This window comes from Hypanus sabinus, chromosome 7, assembly GCF_030144855.1.
Source record: "Hypanus sabinus isolate sHypSab1 chromosome 7, sHypSab1.hap1, whole genome shotgun sequence".
NCBI classification, from domain to species: domain Eukaryota; kingdom Metazoa; phylum Chordata; class Chondrichthyes; order Myliobatiformes; family Dasyatidae; genus Hypanus; species Hypanus sabinus.
The window spans coordinates 1,275,722-1,294,314 of NC_082712.1; the positions used below are offsets into that span (position 1 = coordinate 1,275,722).

The 18,593-nt window shown below is 42.1% G+C and overlaps 1 protein-coding gene across 5 annotated transcripts in view; it reads left to right on the plus strand.

The window, feature by feature from the left end:
* Positions 1 to 18,593, plus strand: part of LOC132396489 (nipped-B-like protein) — a 531,210-nt gene that overhangs the window by 267,612 nt on the left and 245,005 nt on the right. For all 5 annotated transcript variants that reach the window (XM_059974034.1, XM_059974035.1, XM_059974036.1 and 2 more), the window contains 2 exons: positions 902 to 988; positions 15,760 to 15,994. In XM_059974034.1, coding sequence (XP_059830017.1) covers positions 902 to 988; positions 15,760 to 15,994 — 322 coding nt within the window. The remainder of the gene's footprint in view (positions 1 to 901; positions 989 to 15,759; positions 15,995 to 18,593) is intronic.

An 18,593-nucleotide genomic window follows, 5' to 3' on the forward strand; every position in this document is an offset into this window, starting at 1 on the left:
CTAAATTTTAATGTTCTTCCATACTTAATTTAATAAAGACTCCTTGGCAATGATAATTGATTGATGTGTTAAACTGGTGCCATACACTCACAATGGAGAGGAGTGATGAAACCATCTCCATATGAACTGAATGGTCACTTCTAACTATACTGACATGGACAGTGAATTTGTTACATTTAGATTGGCACGAGCTAGTGCCCAACTTCTTCAGTACAGGTACTTCTACAATGTGACAGTTATGTTCTGAAGAAATCTCATTTTACAAAAAATGTTGTTTTGAAAACAATTTTGTCAATGGGGGAAAGTGGGGTGAAGGACTAGACATTTTTAGACTTTTTTTCTGTGGGATTTTCTGAAGTTTTTTAAATTGCTATGTTTATTTTGATATTGGAACCTGTAAATATTAAAGGCCATATGTTGCCTAGTTCAGTGGAGTATTGTTACACACGTCAGTAGAAACGATTTCCCAAGTAACTTAAGTGGCCTCCCACGGTGAAAGCAGCAATTTTGTTCTTAAACAAAGCTGCCAGATTACTATGGGGCTGTTTCCCAATTAAAGTCATGTTTTAACCAATTCTGCCCACCTGACGTAATAGTGCTTTGTGTTTTATCTAATTCACATTGTGGAAACAGGCGTTATAGCAAAACAACCTGTATTCATTTGTAATTAAGATATTTGATATCAGCTGAGGTAAGGTAAAGAAATATCATCATTACTCCTCTATTTAGGCATTTTTCCAGCAAGCACTGCATTAGGCATTATAAGTCAGGTTATTTGTATACAACATTGTTTAACAGGATTATTTCTTTTGCCCTGCATGGTTATCATTGACTTCAAAATGGTGGTGTTGATCAGCATTTATGACTTAACAGTTCAGTTCACTTTTTCCTCTTTTTGCAGCTTCCAACAGATAAGATGGTAAAGGTGCTAAGTATCTTGGAAAAGAACATACAGGATGGGGCCAAACTTTCCACTTTGTTCAACCATGTAAGTTTTAAAGCCTATTTGTGGTTGTGTTTAGCCAGTGTTCATGTAAGGTAAAGTAATAATGATACTGAACTTAAATATTCCGATGTTGTGATTTAAATTTTCATCTGTTTTGGAATTGAAAATGCATGACTATTGTAAAAAAAAAATCAGCTGTTTCATTTCATGGAATAACATTTGGCTATCTACACCAAAACTTCTGAAGTATATTATTGAGCCTTAATGACCTACGGTTGCCTAAGTAATTGTAAACACTTGCTACCCATTGTCACTATGGCTAAAGACGGTCCCATCAGTCCAATAAGGTAGTACTTGTTGAGTTCTAATGTTCCTAATGTTTGGCACAGCATTGTGGGCTGAAGGGCCTGTGTTGTGTTGAAAGTTTTCTGTGTTGTGTTGAAAGTTTTCTGTGTTTTCTATGTTTCTATATTTTTAAATTTTTAGTCGTAGTCACTGACAGGTGAATAGAAGAACTAAATGAGGTCATTAGTAAAATAGGAATCTGCTGAGAGCTGCTGCCTAAACTGCTGAGCATCTCCAGTATTTTCTGTATTAATTTCAAATTTCCATATATTCATTTCTTTTCACGTCTTTGAAAAATGTCTGCAAAATAGGAGGTAGATGGTTAAACATTGGTGAAGGAGAGTGCTGAAACTTCTGGCAAAGTTAAGGTAGTTAAATCAAAATCAGGCTGAGGTGCAATGTGGTTGCTGAGAACAGGAAGATTAGAAATTTTGAAAATGCTGTTTGTATTCTTGTAATCTTCCCTGGACATGAGGCCAGTGCCAATTGACTGGAGAAATGTAAAACATATTGTCTGGAAACCACTCTTACCCTTGTGTAGAAGCTTCTAGAAGCATGACCAGTGACAATTGAGTAATAATGTGAACGAGTATGGAATAGTAAAGGAAAACTGGTTCAGACCTTTTTAAAAGTTAATCCTCCTGACAGTGGATTTATGATTAGTTCAGAGGAGACAAAAGAGTTAATTTCAGTGTTATGCATGTGAGTGAGCTTCAAGGATTTGTGAGCAAAAGGGTGTGGGGGAGGTTAAGGTGTGGTAGTGCAGAAACAGACGAGGCATTATAGATCTAAAACTGGTTCAGGGACAGAAAATGAAAAAGTCTTGTAATATTTTGTTTCGTCTAGCAGGAAGGTAATATGCAAGTACCTAAGAAGGTAGGGGTTAGGCCATTTGGCTCTCATTTGACAAGATCTTCTACCTCAGACACTAGTTTCTAATGTAGGGTGCTGACCCAAAATGTTGACCATCCCCCTGCATCTGCGAATGTTGTTCCTCCAGCAGTTTGTTTCTGACACCAATTTTCTATCTAGTTCTTAGATTCATCTGTTTTGAATGACATCAATGTCTGAGCCTCCACATTCCCCTAGGAAGAAATACAAAGGTCCATCTCTTTTTGATTATTGAAATAAAATAATATTCCGCATAATTATATGTAATGGTACATTCCCCAAGAGTTAGTACCTTGACCACCATTACAAAAATTATTTGAGCAGGCCACAGTCCGAGGAACTTTCTGTAAGAGGGCAGTGCATGTGAATGCAGCGGCCTCTCAGGGCCAAACAAAGGTGCTTTTCTGTTTGTAAAATTTATTTTTTATGAGCTAAAGACCATTCTACTCCAAGAACATTGGGTACTGCTGGGCTACTCCATCAGTTACCTGCTTATTGATAGGAATAGATGGACTGGTGTCAGTGCATCCGGCCAAGGATAGGATGATGGAAAAGGAGTCAGCTAACATGTTGAAGCATGCTGGGCCCAGGATGGTGGAGAAGGAGCCCATTGGGATGTCAGTTTGTGTACAGGGGAGCTGACTTGGATGCAGACCATGTTGCTGCTTGGTCCTCAGAAGCATCAGAGTTGATGTGGTATAACTGTGGGAGATTGTCTCAGACTTTTAACTTGCGATCGCAAAATTTCTGTTGGATAGTGATAACGTAAGTTGCTGTTATCCTTGTCTGGTGGAGGAGGGACAGTCGACATGGGAGCTTTGTAGCCTCAGTTGTAATGAGAACTAGGCCACAAGCCTCAGGCTTGCCTGTTGCTGTAGTCCAGGTGAATGACATGGCAGCGCTACAGTGGGTTGAACTCAGCTGGGGTTTAGCCTCACCTGTCAGTGCTGTCCTGTGTTTGAATGGAGGAATGATAGGCTGGATTGTGCATGTCTGTACATTGCCAAGTGTCTGTACCATCGATTGCCAAACATTGTTGCTCAGGGTCTTGGACTATATATTTTTTTCCTGAGTGAATTTGTTGCTCGCTCTTTTTTTTTGAATGTTTGCTTACTATTTTTGATTGTTTTGCACCTTGGCCCCTGAGGAACACTGTCTCATTCAACTGTATCTATGTATGGCTTAAATGATAATTAAACTTCTTAAGTTGATTTGATAAAGGTGACTGAAGTGGCAGCTCCAATGAAAACAATCAAATATTCCCGTTTCAAACTGCTACAGCTGAGAGCCACAACTGTATTTGAGGTCTGTACAGTTAGTAACAATATTTTAATGCTTTTAAACAATCTATTGCTGCTCAAAACTGAAAATAGATTGACTGAGCCGGCAGACTATCTCCTTAAGATGGCGGTGGAAACGAGGTTGTTGCGACTTCCAATACCAACTATCTTATGTTGTGGTTTTTTTTAAATAACCAGGAGACGCAGAAGATTCTTCGAGAAGTTTAAGCTTTTATTTGCAAACAAAAGCTGAGACAATTAATGAGCATGTCACTAATTGCCCGCCGAGCCTAGTACACAGTATTCTTTATAGTACTTTCTTATCTCAGTTACATTAGCATACCCTCTTATCACCAGCACATTAGCTTGTCGATTTGCCAACAGTATTTTTTTTGATCAATAGCTTATTTGTTCTACTCTACTCCTTGGAACACGTGTCCTGTTTCCCGGCTTTGACTGGTCCCCATACCATCACACCACTCCATAGCCCATACTTGCTCTAGTCTACTCCCTGGAACACATGTCCCCCTTCCCGGCCTTGACTGGTCCCCAAACCATCACACCACTCCACGATCCTGTCTACCACCGTTATCTCTACATGCTTACTTTCACTGTTAGCTACATTCTTAAGGCACTGATGCGTTCAATAATACAGAGACAATACAGAGATTACATTCTGGCTAATAAACTGGATACATAGTAAATAGCAAACACAAGGCTGGCCATATAGTTCTGGCCACACAGCAACTGATGTAACTTTATTCTCCAATACTTACTGACAAACGTAGTCTCTGGTAAATAAAATTAAAGACCTCAGAGCACGGTGAGGTGCCAGAGGGATGTTAAAAGATGTTGCGTTTTTGTTTCACAGAATCTTGGTTAACCCCTTGCATTCCAGACTCTGCAATTCAGATTGATGGTTCACAATACACTGCTAAGATAGGACTGTTGAGTCTTTTAAAGCTAAAGGGAGTTGGGGGTGGGGGTTGCTTCATGATCAGTTCATCTTGTAGAACGTGGCAGAGCTGTACCAGTCCTATTCATCAGCTCTGGAACACCTCATGATCAAGTGCTGGCTATTTTATCTGCTGCAGGAGATTTCAGTGTCATTTTGGTAGCAGTGTATATTCCACCTCAGGCCAATGTGAAACAGGCTTCAGATGATCTGAGGGACGTAATCAACAGGCATAAAACAATATGCTCTTCCCATAATTTTGGGGGGGGGGGTTGAATTAGGGCCAACTTAAATAATTATTATTTAAATCACTTGTGGTACCAGAGAAAACAGTACACTGGACCACTGTTACATCACCATCCAGAGTGCTTACCGTGCTATTCCACACCTCCCTTTGGAAAGTCTGATCAACTGACTGTACTTAAACCCTGAGTACAGCCATAGACTGAAGATAGCAGCACCAGCAGTGAGGGCCAAGATGGTACAAACAAGGAAGGCCCTGGTGGACTTACAGTTCTGCTTTGAATTTATGGACTAGACTATATTCAGGGATTCTTTTTCAAGTCTGGATGAGTATGCCACTGTTGTCACTGACTTCATCAAAACCTGTGTAGATGGATAGATGGATGAGTGCCTATGAAAACTTACTATACATACCTGAATCAAAAGGCGAACCATAGATTCATAGTCTGCTGAAGGCTAGATCTGTGGCATTCAAGTCTAGCAACGCAGGTCTGTGCAAGAAAACCAGGCCTTGGATCACCTGGATAATACAAATACCCATGTCAGGATGCTGCTTATTGAGTCTAGCTCACCATTGAACACCACCATTCTTGCAGCGCTGATCAAAAAGCTACAGAGCCTTGGCCTTTGTACTTTCCTCTGCAACTGGATCATTGACTATCTACCTAACCAGAAAACCACAATCTGTGCAGATAGGTAATAACATCTTTGCCTCACTGATAATCAACACTGGCGCGCCCCAGGTAGCTCATTGCTCTACTTTCTTTGTACTCATGACTGTGCGGCTTGGGATAGCTCAAATGCCATCTATAAATTTGCTGTTGATACTTCCATTGTTGGCAGAATCTCAGATGGTGGTGAGAGGGCACACTGAAGCAAGATATACCAGTTGAGTGGTATCGCAGCAACAACCTTGCACTCAAATGTCAGTAAGACCAAAGAGCTGATTGTGAACTTCAGAAAGAGCAGAAAGATGAGGGAGCACAAACTAATCCTCATAGTGAGATCGGAAATGGAGAGAGTGAGCAATTTCAAATTTCTGGATGTCAATATCTGGGGACCTAACCTGGTCCCAACATATCGATGCAGCTATAAAGAAGACACAACAGCAGCTATATTTCATTAGGAGTTTGAGGTGATTTGGTTTATCATGTAAAACATTAAAAATTCTACAAATGTACTGTGGAGATCATTCTAACTGGCAGAAGTTTCTTCAGATACATAAAGGGTAAAAGAGAGGTAAGAATGTATATTGGACAGCTGGAATACGATGCTGGAGAAGCAGTTAGGAAGTGGCGGACAGACTGAATGAGTATCTTGCATCAGTATTTGAATAGCTCAGACTCAGCAGAAAGCAGCTGATTGGGCAATCGAGGTCAGGTGACCAAGCAATTTGAAAAGCTCAAGCAAATAAATAGAGGGGTAACTCAAGTGGAACGGCCAGTGAGTGAGTGGGCCAGTGAAGGAGTAGAGCTTTGGGGCTTTGACTCGAGAGGCTTCTACAAGAAGAGGCGGAGGACGAACTTGTTCCCAGTTAGTCTTTACAATGCCTCCTGAGACGGTGATGTGCCTCTCCTATGAGATGTGGCAGTCTTGGGGGAGCTCCCCTCTCCTGCAGAGTCACATCTGCCAGAAGTGCATGCGGCTGGGTGATCTGGAAGACCGTGTGAGGAATCTGGAGCAGCAGCTGGATGACCTTCGGCTCATAAGGATGCTGTTGGTGAGGACGACCGACCAGGTGTGAGCCACGGTGGCAGGGCCTCTGGCACTGAGTCTGACCCTGTGGTGCAGAAGGGTAGGATGGAGAAGAGGAGAACTGTCGTCATTGGAGACTCAATAGTCAGGGGAGCAGACAGGAGATTTGCGGACGCGAGAAGGACACCCACATGGTTTGTTGCCTCCCGGGTGTCAGGGTCCAGGATGTCTCTGACTGGGTGCATGACATCCTGGTACGAGAGGGAAAGCAACCAGAAGTCGTGATACATGTTGGTACCAACGACATAGGCAGGAAGAGGGATGGGGTCCTGATTATGCACATTAACACGAGGCTGAGAGCATGGTGCAGGAAGGAAGGGTTCAGGTTTTTGGATAATTGGTCTTTGTTCCAGGGACATTGGGATCTGTTTCGAAGGGACGGTCTACATCTGAACCGGAGGGGTACTAACATTCTTGCAGGAGTGTTTGCCAGTGCTGCTCGGGGGGGTTTAAACTAGATGTGCAGGGGGCAGGGATCCAGATCCAGAGGGTTGGTCAGAAGGAGCATGGGGTTAAATGTGTACAAGATTTGGGTGATCTTGAGAAGGTCATCAAAATTCAGGGTGCAATTAGCCCAATGGAAGTTCAAGGAGCTGGGTTAGGTACAGTAGACAGTGTTTTAAGCAAAGAGAGGAGGAATGGGCTAAGAATTCTATACTTGAATGCGCGTAGTGTCAGAAATAAGACAGATGAGCTTGAAGCTCAGATGAAAATGGGGAACTACGATATTGTTGGGATAACGGAGACATGGCTGCAAGGGGATCAGGCCTGGGAATTGAGTGTACCAGGGTATACGTGCTATCGTAGAGACAGAAATATGGGAAGAGGGGGTGGGGTGGCCCTGTTGGTGAGGAATGAGATTCAGTCCTTAGCAAGAGGTGACTTGGGAACAGGGGAAGTAGAGTCTGTGTGGATTGAGCTGAGGAACAGTAAGGGTAAAAAGACCCTAATGGGTGTTGTGTACAGGCCCCCAAACAGTAGCGTGGATATTGGGTACAAGTTGATTAGGGAGTTAACATTGGCATGTGCTAAAGGTAATGTAGTCGTTATGGGAGATTTCAACATGCAGGTGAACTGGGAGAATCAGGTAGGTGCTGGACCCCAGGATAGGGAGTTTGTGGAGTGTCTAAGGGATGTATTTTTGGAACAGCTTGTGCTTGAGCCAACCAGGAACGAAGCTATTTTGGACTTGGTGATGTGTAATGAACAGGAATTGATAAGTGATCTTGAAGTAAAGGAGCCATTAGGAAGTAGTGATCATAACATGATAAGTTTTTATCTACAATTTGAGAGGGATAAGGGCAGATCAGAGGTGTCAGTGTTGCAATTAAATAAAGGAGACTACAGAGCCATGAGGGAAGAGCTGGCCAAAGTTAAATGGGCGGATGCCCTGGCAGGAAAGACAGTGGATCAGCAGTGGCAGATATTCTTGGGCATAATACAAAAGATGCAAAAGCAGTTCATTCTGATGAGAAGGAAGGATTCAAAGAGGGGGAAGGGGCCACAGTGGTTGACAAAGGAAGTCAGAGATTGTATAGGATTAAAGAAAAAGAAGTATGACAGGGCTAAGATGAGTGGGAATACAGATGATTGGGAAAGTTTTAAGGAGCAGCAGATCATCACTAAAAAAGCAATATGGAGAGAAAAAATCAGGTATGAGCTCAGTCTAGCCAGGAATATAAAAGGGGATAGCAAAAGCTTTTTTAGCTATGTGAAGAGAAAGAAGATAGTTAAGAACAATGTTGGCCCCTTGAAGAATGAATTGGGAGAAATTGTTATGGGAAACAGGGAAATGGCAACAGAATTTAATGCATACTTTAGATCTGTCTTCACCAGGGAGGACACAAGCAATCTCCCAGATGTATGGATGGGCCAGGGTCATAAGATATCAGAGGAATTGAGACAGATTGACATTAGGAAAGAAACTGTGATGAGTAGACTGGTAGGACTGAAGGCTAATAAATCCCCGGGTCCAGATGGTCTGCATCCGAGGGTTCTAAAAGAGGTGGCTCAGGAAATTGCGGATGCATTGGTAATCATTTTCCAATGTTCCTTAGATTCAGGATCAGTTCCTGAAGGTTGGAGAGTGGCTAATGTTATCCCACTTTTCAAGAAGGGAGGGAAGGAGAAAACGGAGAACTATCGCCCTGTTAGCCTAACGTCAGTCGTGGGGAAGATGCTTGAGTCCATTATTAAGGACGAAATAGTGGCACATCTAGATGGCAGAAATAGGATTAGGCCGAGCCAGCATGAATTTACCAAGGGCAAATCATGCTTGACAAATCTGTTGGAGTTTTTTGAGGGTGTAACAAGGATGTTAGACGAGGGTAAGCCAGTGGATGTTGTATACCTAGATTTTCAGAAGGCATTCGATAAGGTGCCACATAGGAGATTGGTGAGTAAGATCAGAGCTCATGGCATTGGGGGCAGGGTCTCAACATGGATAGAAAACTGGTTGGCAGATAGAAAGCAAAGGGTAGCAGTGAATGGGTGTTTCTCGGACTGGCTGGAGGTGACTAGTGGGGTACCACAGGGCTCTGTATTGGGACCACAGCTCTTTACGATTTATGTCAACGATTTAGATGAGGGCATTGAAAACTATATCAGCAAGTTTGCTGACGATACTAAACTGGGTGGCAGTGTGACATGCGAAGAGGACGTTAGGAGAATACAGGGAGACTTGGATAGGCTGGGTGAGTGGGCTGATACTTGGCAGATGTCATTCAATGTGAATAAATGTGAAGTTATCCACTTTGGAAGCAGGAACAAGAGGGCAGAGTATTGTCTGAATGGTGTCGAGTTAGGTAAGGGAGAAATGCAAAGAGACCTAGGAGTCCTAGTTCACCAGTCAATGAAGGTGAATGAGCAAGTGCAACAGGCAGTGAAGAGGGCAAATGGAATGTTGGCCTTTGTTACAAGGGGAATTGAATACAAGAGCAGGGATGTCCTTTTGCATTTGTACAGGGCCCTGGTGAGACCACACCTGGAATATTGTGTACAGTTTTGGTCTCCAGGTTTAAGGAAGGACATTCTGGCAGTTGAGGAAGTGCAGCGTAGATTCACTAGGTTGATTCCTGGGATGGCAGGGCTGTCTTACGCAGAGAGATTGGAGAGATTGGACTTGTACACGCTGGAATTGAGGAGATTGAGAGGGGATCTGATTGAAACGTTGAAGATAATTAAAGGATTTGATAGGATTGAGGCAGGAAATATGTTCCAGATGTTGGGAGAGTCCAGTACCAGAGGGCATGGATTGAGAATAAGAGGTCAGTTATTTAAAACAGAGTTGAGGAAGAGCTTCTTCTCCCAAAGAGTTGTGCAGGTGTGGAATGCACTACCTCGGAAGACGGTGGAGGCCAATTCTCTGGATGCTTTCAAGAAGGAGCTAGATAGATATCTGATGGATAGGGGAATCAAGGGATATGGGGACAAGGCAGGGACTGGGTATTGATAGTGAATGATCAGCCATGATCTCAGAATGGCGGTGCAGACTCGAGGGGCCGAATGGTCTACTTCTGCACCTATTGTCTATTGTCTATTGAAGTGTGAGTTTCGGAAACTAAGCAGAAGGCTGAAAACAGGACCTCAAGGGTGGCGTTCTCAGGATTGCTGCTTGTACTACGTGATAGTGATGGTAAGAATTGGAGGAGATGGCAGTTGAATGCGTGGCTGAGGAGTTGGTGCAAGGGGCAGGGTTTTACACTTGTCCAAGTTGAATTCTGTTTGCCATTCATTGGTCCTCTTCCCTGGTTCATGTTGATCCACTTGTAATCTTAGATACTAATTTTGATGTCATCAGTAAACAACATTAGCCATCCTCTACTCTTCTGAAAACTCAACCATCAATATCCCTTGTCAGCCAGATACCCACGTTAGGGTTGAAGTCTTGACACATTTCCCTCCATCATTTTACAGCTCTGCCTCATCCTGCCATCTTTGCCCTTAACTTTAGCAGAAATCACACTGTCTTTAAACTCCACCAGTCTCAATGTCTACTCTGCTCATGCCTATTACTTTGTAAGTGTCCAGTTATTATAGTCTTCACCATGTCTTTCATGTTGCCTGGATTAGAAAACATGTTCTATGAGAAAAAGTTGACTGAGCTAGGGCAATTCTCTTTGGAGCAATGGAGGTAAAAAGGCAACTTGATAGAGGTGTATAAGAAGGTAAGAGGCATAGATAGAATGGACAGCCAAATGTTGGAGAAAAGTACAGGTGTATGTCAGAGAGGTTTCTTATACAGAGTGGTAAGTGCTCTGGCACATACTGCCAGGGTGGTGGTAGAGGCAGATGCATTATGGACATCTAAGAACTCTAAAATAGACACTTGGATGAAAGAAAAATGAAGGAATATATGGGTGGGAAGGGTTCAATTGATCTTGGAGTAGGTTGACATCGTGGTCGAAGGGCAAGTACTGTGACATAATGTTCTATGCTCCCTGTTCTATTACTTTGCTTTGCATGACATTGATAGTTCCTTGTGCTCTCTCTCACTCATTGCCTACAAGAGGTAGAGAGGTCACATAGCCTGTTCGGCACGTTGTGGGAACATAAGAAATAGGAGCAGGAGTAGGCCATCCAGCCCATCGAGCCTGCCCCGCCATTCAATTAGATCATGACTGATCTGTCTGTAAACTCAGCTTCATCTACCTGCCTTTCTCGCATAACTCTTAATTCCCTTACTATGTAAAAACCTACCTAACTGTTTTTTAAATATATTTAGTGAAGAAACCTCAACTGCTTCCCTGGGCAGAGAATTCTACAGATTCACCATTCTCTGAGAAAAATAGTTCCTCCTCATCTCCGTTCTAAATCTTCACCCTTGAATCTTGAGGCAATATCCCCTAGTTCTAGTCTCACCTACCAATGGGGACAACTTTCCTACTTCTGTCTTATCTATCCCTCATACCCTTTGATGCCCTGGCTAATCAAGAACCTATCTATCTTTGCCTTAAATACACCCAATGACTTGTCCTCCACAGCCACTCGTGGCAACAAATTCCACAGATTTACCACCTCTGACTAAAGTAATTCCTCTGCATCTCAGTTCTAAAAGGACATCCTTCAATCCTGAAATCGTGCCCTCTTGACTTGGACTCCCCTACCATAACTTTGCAATAACTTTGCCATATCTAATTTGTTAAGGCCTTTTAACATTCAGAATGCTTCTATGAGATTCCCCCTTCATTCTCCTGAATTCCAGGAAATACAGCCCAAGAGCTGCCAGAAGTTCCTCACATGTAACCCTTTCATTCCTGAAATGATTCTTCTCTGAACCCTCTCCAATGTCAGTGTATCCTTTCTAAAATAAGGAGCCCAAAACTGCACACAATACTTCAAGTGCGGTCTCACAAGTGCCTTATAGAAACTCAACATCACATCCTCTAGAAATGAATGCCAACATTGCATTCACCTTCTTCACAACTGACTCAACCTGGAGGTTAACCTTTAGGGTACCTTGCACAAGGACTCCCAAGTCCCTTTGCACCTCTTGCATTTTGAATTCTGTCCCCATCTAAATAATAGTCTTCCCGTTTATTTCTTCCACTAAAATGCATGACCATACACTTTTCAACATTGTATTTCATTTGCCACTTCTTTGCCCATTCCCCTAAGCTATCCAAGTCTCTCTGCAGGCTCTCAATTTCCTCAACACTACCCGCTCCTCCACCTATCTTTGTATCATTGGCAAATTTAGCCACAAAACCATTAATACTGTAGGCCAAATCATTGACATACATCATAAAAAGCAGTGGTCTGAACACTGACCCCTGTGGGGCACCGCTGGTAACCGGCAGCTAGCCAGAATTGGATCCCTCTATTCCCACTGTCTGCTTTCTGCCGACCAACCAATGCTCTACCCACGCTAGTAACTTCCCTGTAATTCCCTGTGCTGTTATCTTGGTAAGCAGCCTCATGTGCGGCACCTTGTCAAAGGCCTTCTGAAAATCAAGTACACCACCTCTACTGTATCTGCTTTCTCTACCCTGCTTGTAATTTCATCAAAGAATTGCAGTAGGTTTGTCAGGCAAGATTTTCCTTTTAGGAAACCATGCTGGCTTTGGCCTATCTTGTCATTCCTCCAGGTACTCCGTAATCTCATCTCCAACAATGGATTCCAATGATTTCCCAACCACTGATGTCAGGCTAACAGGTCTATAGTTTCCTTTCTGATATAAAGCATAAATCTCCTGAGCATAAATTTCTTCTGCCCCCTTGTCCAGCATGACAATGTCTTACCTATAACAAGGTGTCACAGTACTGTAAATGTGGCTTCACCAACGATTTGTGTAAACACATTGCCCTGACTGATGAAGGCTAGCATGCTAAACATCATCTTCACCACCCTGTCTCCTTGTGCAGCAATTTTCAATGAACTGTGCTCTTGTACTCCCATATTCCTCTGATCCCACCACACATGTTAGTGCCCTGCTGTTTACTGTATAGGTTCTACTCTGGTTTGAAAGTCCAGACTGCATCAGCTCACAGTTATTAAGTTGAAATCCATTTGTCATTCCTCAGCATATCTCCTTAACTGATTAAGATCTCTTTGCAATTTATTGTAACTTGCTGCTCACTATAAACAAGATCCCACAGCTTGAGTCTCAAGGATTTGTAAGCAGAGCATGCACCATCTCTCAACTATATACAGTCATTTGAGGATTCAAATTTCACTGGCCACAAAATGGCACATGCTTAATTGAAAGGCACACCACAATATTTATTTGTGTTTTTGCCTCTTTACATTCACTTTTCTTTTTTATATGATGGATGATGGCGACCAAATGGTTAAATTACTGGAGTAGTAATCAGACGTCTGGATGTAGAGGCCGAGTTCAATTTTACCATGGCAATAATGGAATTTACTGAAATTCGTAAATAAAAATCAGCACACTAAAGTACTCATGACCTTAAAATCTACAGTTTGTCAATAACGGCTGGCATTGTCAGCAATATCCAAAGTTCAAAAACTTATTTAAAACAAAAATGCAAATCAACTTGCCATTCATAACTACAGCATATTCTGCAGATGCTGAAAACCTTTTCCTCCTTCCCCTCCCCATCTTCTTATTCTGACTTCTTTTTCTTTCCTTTCCATTCTTGATGAAGGGTTTTGGCCCAAAATGTCAGCTGTTTATTCCCCTCCATAGATGCTACCTGACTTGATGAGTTCTTACAGCATTTTTGTGTATGCTTCTCAACTTGTCTTTCATATCAAGATTTATCTCTTCCTGATCTAATTTTCATCACAATTGACACTAATAATCCAAATCAATAACATTCTAGATCCCATTTATTCCTTTTCTTCTCCTCACCTGCATGTCAGAGGGGCTCCTCTGGTGCCCCTCCTTCCCTTTCTTTCCTCTCAGCTACCATCTTCAGCCCTTTGCCTTCTGTGCCTATCAGCTCCCAGCTTCTCACTTCATCCCCTTCGCCACCCTCCCCCACCTACCCCTGTAGCTAGCACCTACCAGCTTGTACTCCTTCCCCTATCCCCACCTTATTTTGGCTTCTTCCCCCTTCCCTTCCAACCCTGATGAAGGGCCCAAAAGATCGACTTTATTCCTCTCTGTAGGTGCTGCCTGACTTGCTGAGACTGCTCCAGCATTTTGTGTGTGTTGCTCTGGAATTTCAACATCCACAGAATGTTTTGCACTAATAATCCAAATACTGAGTCTCGGTGACCTAATATCTTCAGGTTAATTTTCAGGGATAATTTCCCATTCATTATTGGGGCATTGAATGATTTGGATTGTGTACAAATTACAATTTCTATGTACATTTCTGGAACCTGCAATCCCTTTGTCTAGTGTTCCACCTACTGTCAGTTTTTGGAATTGCACCATTAATTTATTGAGATTGTTCAGAACGTAAAACAGTTCAGCACAAGAACAGGCCCTTTGGGCCACAGAGTTGTGCTGAGATAATTAAACACCTAGCTAAGCTACATCCTTCTCCCTACACAAGGTCCGTGTTCCTCCATTCTCTGCATATTCATTCATGTGCTTGTCTAGAACAAATCTATTGAATTTGCCAGCACCACCAACATAGGCAGTGCATTCCAGGCACCTACCACTCTCTGTAGTAAAAAAAACAAGTACTTTACTCTTGCATCTCCTTTGAACTTACCCCATCCTTTAAATGTATATTCTCAGGTATTAGACGTTTCAACCCTTGTCGATGCAGACTCTCTTTTCAATCTCTGCCTCTCATAATCTTACAAACTTCCAAGAAATGCTCTGCTGCTCCAGAGAAAGTAATCCAAGTTAAACTTTCCTTATACTATATCCAAGTTGCATTGTGGTAAACCTCTTCTGTGCTCTCTCTGAAACATCCTCATCCCTCCTGCAATGGGGTGGCCAGAATTGAATGCAATACTCAAGAGACAGCCTAAAAGTAGTTCTATAAAGCTGCAGCTAAGTCTCCTGGCTCTTCTACTTAATGCCTTAACTAATAAAGGCAACCTCTGCCATACACTTTCTTTGCTATCCTATCTTTTTAGGCAGTAATCCTCAGGGAACTACGTACTTGGACCCCAGGATCCCTCTGCACATCAATGCTGTTAAGGCTCCTGCCATTATCAGAGTACTTTCCCATTACCTTTGATCTCCCAAAGTGCAACACCTCACACTTGGCCAGATTAATTTCTGCCTGCCATTTCTACACCCATAACTACAAATGATCTATACCCTGTTGTATTCTTTGACAATCCTGTGCTCTATCAACAATGCCACTAATCTCTGTATTGTCTGAAAATTTAACTCATCCATTCACATTTTCATCCAAGTATTTATCTAAATCACAATGAGCAGAGGTCCCAGTGCAGATCTCTGCAGAACACCAGCGGTCACAGACCTCCAGCCAGAATAATTTCTAACTTCCTAAGTCCTGTCATCAACTGCCCTCAGTTCTATGGGCAAGCCAGTCACATATTCTAACAGCCAAGTCACCCTAAATCCTATGCATCTCAATCTTATGGAGTTTCCTGATTAAGGGTTTTGGCCCGAAAAGTCATCACTACCTCCTCCCATAGATGCTATCTGGCCTACTGAGGTCTGCCAGCATTTTGTGTTTTTACCCATTAGTTTCAAGATATTATGGAGAAGGATAGGACTGATCCTTGGGTTGAGATTCTAAATTGGAGGAAGGTGTGGATCAGGATGTTGTTTTCCGACAAAGAAAATAGTAGTTTAATTCAAAATCTTGAGTTTAATCACAATACATCTGAAAACCTGTAAATGTCATGGCTCATTGTAGTGATTTATGATCAGAACTCAGTTGTCTACTGAGTAGAATTCTGAGACGAAGGAGGATCAGCATTTGAGCGATTTATTATTTTTCAGGACAATGAAACAGAAGATGAAGAGAAGCTTTGGCGAGAACTCATCATGGAGCGAGTAACAAAGTCCGCTGATGCTTGCCTGACTGCACTGAATATTATGACTTCACCCAACATGTCTAAAGCTGTATATATTGATGATGTGATTGAGAGGGTGATCCAATTCACCAAGTTCCATCTGCAAAACACATTGTACCCACAGTATGATCCCGTCTACAGGGTCGACACCCATGGATCAGGTCTGTGACATCTTTTTTAATGCTGCTCCATCAGTCAGCTACTTGACAAAAAGTAGGAGATAATGAGGTTTCAGCAACATTTCACAATTGTAGTAACATTAAAATCAAAATGTGTATTACAGTGGTGCTAGAAAATGTGTGAACCCTTTAAAGCTCTCTATTTCTGCATAAATATGACCTAAAATGTGATCAGATCTTCACATAAGTCCTAAAACTAGATAGAGAACCCAATTAAATAAATAACACAAAAAAATTATAGTTCATTTACTTATTGAGAAAAATTATCCAATATTACATGTATTTGTTGGAATAATTATGTGAACCTCTAGGATTATCAGTTTATTTAAAGGGGAAATTATAGTCAGGTGTTTGAATCAATGGGACGACAATCAGATGTGAGTGTGGGAGACCCTGCCCTATTTAAAGAACATAAACCTGGGTCTTCACTATCAAAGCCTGATCTTCACCACTTAGGTATTTGGGAGTGTGCCTTGCCTCAATCAGAGGAGCTTTCTGAGGACCTCAGAAAAAGTTATTAATGCTCACCAGGCTGGAAAAGGATACAAAACAGTTTCGAAAGAGTTTGGGCTCCACCAATCCACATTTAGGCAGATGGTGTACAAATGAAGGAAATTCAAAACCGTTGGCAACACTGGTTATCGACCACTAGGAGTGGTTGACCAACAAAAATCACTCCAAGAGCAAGGCTTGTAATATTCCAGGAAGTCACAAAGAACCCTAGGGTTACATAAACAGCTACAGGCCTCTCTTGCATTGGCTAATGTCAGTGCTCATGAGTCTACCATCAAGCAACCGCTGAACTATGGTGTGCATGGCAGGTCTGCAGGACAAAGCCACTACTGTCTCAAGAAGAAGATTGCCCGTGTAAAGTTTGTTAAAGACCACATGGATAAGCCAGAAGGCTGTTGGAATAATGGTCTGTGGACAGATGAATCCAAAATAGAACCTTGTGGCTTAAATGAGAAGGGTTATGTTTGGTGAAAAGCAAACGCTGCATTCCAGCATAAGACCCTCATTCCATCTATGAAACACGGTAGTGGCAGTGTTATGGTTTGGCCCTGCTTTACTGCCTCAGGACCAGGATGGCCTGACATCATTGATGGAACCATGAATTCTGATTTATACCAGCAAATTCTACAGAAAAATGTCAGGGTATCCATCTGTGAACTGAAGATCATGAGAAAGAGGACCATGCAGCAAGACGACGACTCTGAACACAAGTCAGTCTACCAAATATGGCAAATCAGAAGAAATTTCACGTTTTGGAATGGTTGAGTCAAAGTCCTGACCTTAATCCTAAAGAAATGCTGTGGAAGGACCTGAAGCAAGCAGTTCATGCAAGGAAACCCACCAACTCCCGGAGTTGAAACAGTTTTGTAAGGAGGAATGGCCTAAAATTCCTCCAAGCCTATGTGTAGGACTGATCAACGTTACTGGAAACGTCTGGTTGAAGTAATTGCTGTACAAGAAAGTCACATGGTTGCCAAAAGCAAAGGTTCATATACTTTTTCCAACAAATAAATGTAATATTGGATCTGTTTATTTTTGCATTATTTTGGTCATTTATGCAGAAACAGAAAATTCTAAAGGGTTCACAAATTTTCCAGCACCACTATACCTTTTACTTTCTATTGATGAAGAATAGAAGCACAGGTTGTTAGGTTTTTAATTTGTTGTGCCATTGTTATCGGGTGGGAGTGTTGCAGTCTATATCTAAACACAGTTATGCAGAACCCACCATTTCCATGCTAATCATAAAGCAGCCATGTAACCTGGTCTAGGAACTGTGACTTTTAGAACCAAGTGTCATCACGATACAGTAATATAGCACATAAGCAAGCCCTTTAGCCCACCAGTTCAAAACCAGCCATCAGATATGCAGTTACAATAATACTGTTGTATTCTCCCCATAGTCCCATTAATTCCCGCTTCCACCCTTCACTCCCCACCACTATCTGTACACAATTGGAAATTAACTAACCAACAAGAGCACATTTAGGACATGCGAAGAAATCAGAACATCCAGAGGAAACCTACGCATTTACAGGGAGAACTTGCAAGCACAGATACCACCAGTGGATTGGATTGAACATACTCTCCTTAATTGTGAGGCAGCAGCTCTACTAGCTGTGTTACTTATAAAATGTTGTCATCGTCCTGCCAGCCTGTGCTTCTGTTCATTGCTCATTAATTGAACTTTTGACAACTTGCACTTGTTTCTCAATGACATTTTATTTACTTGTGCATGATGATAGTTTAGCCCTATCACTAAATTGCTCTAAAACTTAAGCTCATAATTGTCATTTTATGCAATTATTGACCAATTGAAAGTTAGTGTAGTTTTTAATCACAAACATGGGAAAATCTGCAGTTGCTTGGAATTCCAGCATTAGACACAATTTGCTGGAGGAACTCAGCAGGCTAGGTAGCATCTGTGGAAAAAAGTAAACAATCGATGTTTCCAGTTGAGATTCTTCAGCAAGTTGGGGAAAGAAAGATGAGAAGTCAGAGTGAGGAGGTAGGGGAGGTGAGTGAGGAGGTAGTGGTAGGTGATATGTGAAACTGGGAGGGGTAAAGA